The 9188-nt window shown below is 35.0% G+C and overlaps 1 protein-coding gene across 1 annotated transcript in view; it reads right to left on the bottom strand.

Moving 5' to 3' along the window:
- LOC106470052 (cyclic AMP response element-binding protein A-like) overlaps nucleotides 1-9188 on the bottom strand; it is a 32989-nt gene that overhangs the window by 15125 nt on the left and 8676 nt on the right. Inside the window, exons 2-4 of the mRNA XM_022398595.1 lie at nucleotides 5178-5513; nucleotides 1683-1927; nucleotides 226-369 (exon numbers count right to left, since the gene is read on the bottom strand). Of these exons, the coding sequence (XP_022254303.1) occupies nucleotides 226-369; nucleotides 1683-1927; nucleotides 5178-5513 (725 nt within the window). The remainder of the gene's footprint in view (nucleotides 1-225; nucleotides 370-1682; nucleotides 1928-5177; nucleotides 5514-9188) is intronic.

Below are 9188 nucleotides of genomic sequence, written 5' to 3'. Positions count from 1 at the left end.
GAACCCGCGACCCTCAGATTGTGAGTCGAGCGCCTTATCCACCTGGCCATGCCGGGCTCTAAAGTATAAATGAAGCCACCCTAATATTTCTACTAATTAAACTCCAACCTCCACCCTTACAAAAAGATATTAAATAGAACTAAATAAAACTATACATATATGCTGTTTATGCAAACGATGAGAAACTTTACTGTGATTAGAATCTACATCATGCTTTTACGTTACCTTATTCTTTATTTTACGACGAATTTTTTTCAACGATCTTTCCTCTACTTTTGTTAAGGGTAATCGCTGTGGGATGGGATAACCCTCTGCTAAAAGGGTTCGTTTTTCTTCATCTGTAAGGTTTATTACTCCTGTTGCTCCTTTCTGCGAGTATTAAAAACAGAGAGAAAGGGATTATACGTACCAACTAATCATTATAGCGATTAAAAGACTATCATGAAAAAGAAGTAATTCAAAAATGATTTGTATAGGATTTATACGTATTTTATAACTTATTAATTGGTCTATATATATATATATATATATATATATATTTGTGTGTGTGTATGGGTGGTTTTATTTGTTTGTTTGTCGTTAAGCAAAAAGTACACAATAGGGTATCTGTGCTGTGTCTTCCACGGGTATCAAAACCCAGTTTCCAGCGTTATAAGCCTCCAGACTTACCGCTGAGCCATTAGAGTGTGGGGGGAGGTGTAGAAGTCGAAATATAAATTAAGTTTACGAAACAATAAGGAGATATGAAACAGTTTTAGAGCTAACTATTTGATTAGTTGCTATTTTTTTATTATTAGATACTAATTACGCCTTACTTTATAGCTAGGAAAGTCTCTGAAAAGACTTTAAAATCAGGGTCTAGTATCGTGGGACTAGAGATATTTCATCCTTATTGACAGGCTTCTGTTTTAAGACCAAGAAACTGCAACATCTCAGTAAGTCCGAGGGATTACTACGTTAAAATCGGGTTTCGGTACGTGCCTTGGACATAATACAGATAGTCTGTTGTGTAGCTCTGTGCTTAACAACAAACCAACAAAAAATATCCAGTAATAAGCATTAATAAATCAATACTTAGACTTAAGTGATCGTACAGGGTATAAATCATTTCTGATAAAAGAGTTAGCACATGGGATCACACACAAAAGGTGCAATGAATATTTTGAATATTTTTTGAAATTTTTTGGCTATAAATCCTGACAGCATTGATACCTAATCGCCATAACCATGCTGTATGTACTGAAGTATTGACTATACATATTCTTTACATAATGCTTTACATAAATACTGTGGTTACTTTTTTGGATGCTAAAGTTTAATGTACATTACAACAATTAATAATAAGTTTTCACTGTGTGTACCTTTCATAAGTATAAATAATATATAGACAATAAAAGTTCTTAATAAAACAATTTTTGCCCTTAACTCTTGACTGGTCCATTTAGAATTTCAAAAATATATATGTAGAAAATTTACAGCATCGATATAAGTCTTTAATGGGTAGATTTAATAACTTTTCGAAACATCAAAGATATTAATAACAATCATATTCGCAATCTTTACGTCACGACTTTTTTTTTAAGATACATTATAATAATTTCGCTTTTAGAAAAAGCACGTAGAACCAGGAAGGTTGTATTCAAAATAAATAAGCTTAAAGTGTAAAACAAAACTAAACTTACCGGTTGATAGCTTATTAAAGGGGATGTACTTAAACTCCTACTGATTCCATTTGTACTACTAGATGGCAGCACTACTTTAGAGTGGGATGGATTTTTTCTTGAAGGTGAAGAATTGCTACTAACGCCTCCTAGAGTGAATGTTTTAGGAGATGTGGGAAGGGTAAAGCTATGAACGGGTGAAACGCTGCCATCAGAATCGCTACCGTTACTGGACGGTGGCGTTGGGGGTAAGGAAAACCCCACGGCTAAAATAAAAAAAAAAATATTCAAGTACATGCCAGTCCGCAGCCATATTTATTTATTTGGAAGATAAAACATTAAATAAATTGATAATATTGTTTAGGATTAAATATTTGCAATTAAGAATGTGTGTAAAAAACACTGAAAAACCAAGAAGAAAAAGAGCAACAAAAATAAATTAGATTTTAAATTATTTGCATATATCTACATTTTCATAAGCAAAACATTTCAGGTTGCATTATACAAACCTTTATTGATATTTCCAGAGTTTCAAAACCATAAAAAAATTTTTAACATTTAAAACAGGAAATCCATTATTAATTACTAAGCAATAAAAATACTTAACAATTTTCGAGAAGCTCTTGTTAAGGTAAGTGAAAATTTTAACGTATTTCTTGCAAGGGAAAAATGAACACACTTTTTTGACAATTGTTGATATACATCAAGTAAGCATGGCAATATTCGTGACATTTAAAGTATTTTAATTGCCACATTTTACGTAAAACGTAACTACTTTCGCCTTCTACAAACACCATGGGAATTATTGTCAACGTTGAAACAGTTCTCTGATACTTTTAAGGTTTATCGATTTCGTGCCGGTTAGTGTATGTGATCATAAGACTCCATCATACCACAAAGAATAATTAAATGATTTTTACCCATTAAATTAACTTGTTAATCTTGTCATGATAAGGCTGGAATTTCAATCCAATGACAATATATTATAGGTGAATATGTGGTCTCAAAAGCACTGATAGCCAGGGTATTTTCGGAAAGCTCCTTTTATTAGGGTTAGCTACTTCACTCATTTACACACATAGTGAGGTGAGAATATAACTGCAGAGGGTGCTCGGGTCTTTTAACTTTAATTGAATACTTCACTGGTACGTTTTTATACGAATGTCGAATTCAACAACATGATTACTACTTTTCTTTTCTCATTAACATGTAGTCCAGATGAGCGTCAATGAATTCATGTAGAAAGTCAGCAAATTAGAAATAATATAATGTTTGTTTGTTTCAGCGCGAAGCTGCAGAATGAGCTAACTACGCTGTGTCTGCGGTGGGGATCGACTTACGAATTTTAGCGTTATATGCCATAAATATTACGGTTGAACCTCCGTGGAGAACGAAGAGACTGAGTAATATAAAATTTGATATTACATCAACCGACATTATCCATCTTATATGAATAGATGTCAATTAAAGAAGCAGACCCCTTAGTGGCATATCTACACGAAGGGCTATCTGTTCTCTGTCTACCACGGGTATCGAAACCCGGTTTCTAGCAGTATAAGTCCATAAACCTATCGCTTTGTAGCCTAATTTAATAGCAAACAATACCACAAAGAGGCAGATACTATTTCTAAAGTGACAAAATCTTTAGTCATTCTGTTGGTGTATAATCATATAAATGATAATCAAAATATAAATAATTAATTACTAAATACGTGTAAAACAGTGATTTTTAGAACTAATACGAGCATTGTATGCGACATATAAGTTTTCTTTATTCACTACAGTAAAGCTATATTTATATACGTATTAGGTCGTCAAGAATTTAATGTCGCATTTTTGATATGAAAAACCACGAACAGCTTATATATATCAAAACAAAACATTTATTAAATGAAATAATCTCCATTCTTATTAATGATGCTTTTCTATTTTACAATCAGGTTTTTAACGCCCTGATTAAAGAAATCACTTGACTTTGAAGCAAAAACCATGTCGATGTCCTCTTTAACACCTTCCACATTTTCCCATTAAGATGGTATTCCAGCGAACGAAAAAGATAGTAACCTGATGGTGCCATATCTAGAGAATATGGTGGGTGGAAAAAAAACTTCCCAATCCAACTCCATAATCTTGTGTTGCGTCAAACGTACCACATGTGGACGTGCATTGTAGTAGAGAAGAAGACCTTTCTGATTGACGAGTGAAGGGCGTTCTTGATGAAGGCCTTGATTTAAACATTCCAGTTGCTGATTATACATCTCTGCATTGACAGTTCGCTGTGGATTTAGGAGTTCGAAATGAATTACTACTTTGATGTCCCACCAAATGCAAAGCATCACTTTCTGCGGATGGATTCCAGGTTTGGGGGTTGTGAGTGGTTTTTGTGTAGGACTGAGCCATTGTTTTTGGCGTTTAATATTCGCATACAGAATAAATTTTTCATCACCGGTGGTAATTCTGTCCAAAAATGGTTCATGTGCATTACGTGCCAGAAGAGACGAAACAACGTTCACACGTTGGAAACGGTGATCATCGGAGAGTTCGTGAGACACGCAAACACCTTCTTTATGGAGTTTTCCCATACTCCTTAGAGGTTTACGTATTGTTTCATGAGAGACATGCAATTTCAAGGCCATTTCACGAGTGTGTTGCCTTCGTTTAGACTCAACAAATGTCTTCAGAGTATCAACATCAATTCCAAAATGTCGGCCTCTGCCATCACAGTTTTTAAGATTAAAGTCACCTGAATGAAATTTGCTGAACCATCGTTGACACCTACGAACGTTCAAAACATTTCCATAAACTTCTTTGATATTCTCTGTGGCTATAGTGGTTTCCCTTCTTGTTTGCAAACAGCATTACATGGTGAATGTGTGTCTTGCCTGTGCCATCACTATAAGGGATTAGAGTATACTAAACTTTACACATTATATAGACTACACTAACGTGACGTTTAGGCGGCTCCTTTAAATATTAACCGTGATGTGCGTTTTTTTGGGGGGTGGATAATGAAAACGTTAAAAAAACGCGATATTAATTTCTTGACGACCTAATATTTATGAAACGTGTACTGTTAATGGTATTAACTTATTCTTCTAATTTATTCAGCGCAGAAGTTATTTAAGACATTTTTTCTTCGTTATCAAAATTACAGCAAGAAAGAATTATTATTTGGATACATGTTCAATGATGCAGGTATAATAATTATACAAATTATCGAAAAATTATGAAATCCGAGAATCAAAAAAAAGGGAAATGTGAAACCCAGTCTATCATCCATTTCATCGCTGAATTAGACCGGTACTGGGAAATTTCTTTACCTCATCACTAACCCAAAAACCAGCCTAACTCAGTGGCGAGAGTTAAAGTGAATGTTAGACGGGGTTTCGTGTTTCGTTCTCGTCGAATTTCATAATTTCGGATGAAAGGGGAAATTACTATACCAATATTATCTAAGACGTATTGAAATAATATTTATATACCATAAAACAAAACAACAACAAAAAACACACTTACAAGAGGCTGCAGATTCCAATTTTATGTTGAGTTTCGGGATCACCATGCGGTAATCTTCAAAAGCTTTGGCTGCTGAATTTGACCGAGCTGTTAATACAATGGATGGCTGTTTAAGCAGGCTTTGCTGGCTTGAGCTTGAGGTAGAGGTTAATGCTATAGACGATAATGTAGCTGTGGTCAACAAGTCAGTAACTGAGGATGAGAGGGTAGGCAGTGGACTGGGAGTCCTCGGGGGTGAAGAAGAAGGCTCTTGTTTGATTGTGATAATACCAGAAAAATCTGTCTGTCCTGTTGCCGTCGTCATTGGGATAGCTGGAAAACACTCTGATTCCAGATCTGTAATAACAGAAACATCGACCGTCTCTTTTATTCAAAGTATTATCGAACTTTTCGGAGAGCGTTAACTGTCACGAAACAATATTTTTAAACGTAGTTTTAGAGAATATTAAATAAGCAACAACTTAGCTTTAAACCTAAAATATCTCTGGCTATAGAAGTTTATAACTTGTTATTTGTTATGGAATTTCGCACAAAGCTACTCAAGAACTATCTGCATATAGACGTCTCTAATTTTAACATGAGAGACTATAGATTAGTCAACAGCACCTACCGCCAATTCCTGGGATATTCTCAAATGATCGAATATTGATCGCAATTCTTATAGCGCACTCACGACGACAAAGTGTAGGGCATATTTTAGGGAAATGAGTCGCGAACCATGAACCTTCCGATTTATTTTATAGTCTGGGTGTGTAACCATTAAACCACACTTGGTCTTTTGGGTTCATAGGGAAGAAACTAGTATGATAAATATATTTTTAGGGATAAAATACAAAATAAAATAAATAAAAAATCCTGAGTGAAGGCAAGAATCCAGTACGTATTTACACAATTGAAACTTACAGTACGAATATCAAATATTATACTCCAGTGTAACCCAATAAGAGACAAGTAAAGTATTACTTTAACACTAAAACAAACTTCCCAGCAATGATCAAACTAACGAAATTTAATGGTTTTCGTCAAAAACTGACAATCTCCACTTATTCTATCTAATATAGGATCGTATGAATTTTTCTCAGTTAGTAGTTGTTTATATTTGTATATCACCATATTAACGTGTTTCAAAAATTTCAAGTTTCAACCTAAATTCTCAAACAAATGAAAAAGCAATTGATTTTGACCATGTAATATTCATGATTTCGTTAAATTGTTGCCAGCACTTTAACCAATGGTTGTAAAAAAGAACAATCAACCAAAATTCCGTTTGGGGGAAAAACATAGTTTATATAACGGTTACTTGCATGACAGTCCATTAAATTAGTCTCTTTTTTTTTTTTAAGAACACTATGAATTTCAAGTTAAAATATGTTTAAGTCTGAAAACGTCATGCTTTGGACTTCTTGCAGTCTTTACGTCAACAGTGTCAGGCAATCTTATATAATGCACTGGGTGAGAAATACTTATTATTTGGTCAAAGGTTTCAGCTCGGGGTCCTAGATTCGCGTTCCGTTGCCGCAAAATCGCGCTCCGCCCTTTGGGGCAATTAGTGCGTTATAAGAGTGATGGACAAATCCCATAATTTGATTAGAATATCCTATGAGTTGACGGTGGCCGCTGTTGGCTATCTGAATCCTTTCTAGTTCAAACTTAGGGACGGCTAACGTATATAGCTCTTATGTAGCTTTGCGCAAATATTCGAAACAAACCAATACCAGTTCGGGTCAGCGAAAACTGGGCTTCGCTGACGTCATCACGTTAGTCCTTGAATGTTATTAGTAAATTTTTTCTTGGCTTCTTTCTTTAGCTTATAGCTAGTCGACGAGGTCAAAATGCATTAAATATACTATACATATTCTTAGTAGCTTCGTAAGGATTTTTTTTCTGTCACTAGAGCTGATTGTAAATCTTCGCTAACTAAATCTTATTTTTTTCAGAATGTCATAAGACAATAATCTAAGTATTTGAGTTAGGTATTATTATAGTTTAAGAATGATTCCATTGTTTTCTGTTTACTGACGGAAGTGGCCTGTGACCTAGTTTTCGCCATTACCTGCCGACGGATTGCACGTTTGAGAAAAAAAAAATCTTCGCTATTTATACCTGCTATAACAACTGGTCAAACAGGTGCAACTTACGAGTAGGCCTAAATGGAATAACTGAATACTACTACTACTACTACTACATGTCTTTGTAACTATATTTTGAAAAAAGCTTCATTTTCGGACATCGTGATCATTTTTGGCGTTGATCAAAATATGCAATAACAGGTGGATCAAATTACCATAACTTTTCTTATTTCTCTTGAAAAATATTTATTGCAAATCATGAAATTGTTTGTAATTTTGCCCATCAAATTATTCTATCATCCAGTAGAACACAAACAAAAACTAAAAATCTTATTTATAGCTTGTCAATAGTTAGACTAAAGCTGATGGAATTCTGTCCGTGAGCATGCGCTCTTTCAATCTACGTGAGAATACTAGCAAATTCAGACTGGAAGTAACTTTGGGCTTGTTAAAAGTGACATGTAATTCTAATTTTCTAGAGGTGACCCCTCTTCCTTCCAAATATTCAAGGTAGAGCTTAATGATTAAAGTTCCTATTGAAAGTTATGTCGGTCACACCGTAAATGACGTCATTTCACGTGTAAAGAATCTGTCTTGTTTATCACGCGCACTTTTGAACGGGTTTTCATACCTACTGGAGCTTAGCATTGCTTTTTTGACTATCACAATGCCCTTTGTATTAATGATTCTTATGTTACTTTGCACTCTTTAGCTCTGTCCTAAGCGATACTTTAGATATTCAGTTTCTTGTCTTATTTCGCACAATTTCGGCCATTTGGAGCAAGGCACACGTTACATAAATTATTCAAAAACAAACGACCATTAGTAGCACGTTTATGTAAAATGTAAGTTTGGAACTGGATTTTTTAACTTGAATGACAACTTCTGCGACATGAGTTAAGCAGTCAAGTCAGAAGCCCATAGCGTTCAGGTATAACGGTCCTTAATTATGATACGGTGACCAGACATAAATTAGTCAGTCAACAGCACACGTCGTCTCAAAGACTTTGCCCAGTTATTTGAACCGAATAACGAGATTCACAGCCACTTTTATGATGTGTCCAGAGCTGAAACTGCGAAGCGCGTTCAATAGCATTACCGATTAAAACTTTGACCCTCAATACGCAGATCTGGAGAGGAGGTAAATTTGTCTCAAGTGATAAAGACACTGAGCTATCTTCTTTCGAGCATGTTTTTTTTTGGGAATTCAAAATCTATACTTTGCTAGAAATGCATCCCTAGAGCCACTTGCGTCTTGTAAAGTTGAGATTATTTCAGAATAGGGATAGTATCTGTAAATACACCTTCTTTATTTTAACGAGAACTTACCCATTTAATAGGGATAGTATCTGTAAGCACACCTCCTTTGGCATAATTTAATTGTTAAGTGACTGGAATTGCAATTTGCGGGTCGCGAGATGGAAACCCGTCCTCGAGAATGTTAACCCTTTCAGCAGTGGGGACGTTATAATGGGATTGTCAATTTCACTACTCGTTGGTAAAGAGTAGCTCAAGAGTTGAGGGTGGGCGTAGTTTGTAGTGTTGACTAACTTCTATATATCTTCTGTTGTTTGAATGAAATATTGCATATATATATATATATATATATATACACACAGCATGGTCACAAGTAAATAGACACCACCTTTTCAGAAAAAAATGGAATTTTTCAGTCATATTCCCATGAATTGATATATTTATAATTTAATTATAATCTAGTAGATTTTCCTTTCGCTTCGTGGAGTTCGTTGATCCTTTGGGGCATTATGAGAATCATCTCGTCAATTTTACATTGTGGGATTTTCGCCCACTCTTGCTACAAAACTTGGAGATCGCTCTTCGAAGTTGGTTTTTTGGTTGTTCCTTGACTTGCCGGTCGAGTATGGCCCAAAGGTTTTCGATGGGGTTCATGTCAGGAGATTGGCTCGGCCAAGGCAACTTC

The sequence above is a fragment of the Limulus polyphemus genome, unplaced genomic scaffold, assembly GCF_000517525.1.
Source record: "Limulus polyphemus unplaced genomic scaffold, Limulus_polyphemus-2.1.2 Scaffold3793, whole genome shotgun sequence".
Lineage (NCBI taxonomy): Eukaryota > Metazoa > Arthropoda > Merostomata > Xiphosura > Limulidae > Limulus > Limulus polyphemus.
This window is presented reverse-complemented; position numbering and strand designations above follow the sequence as displayed.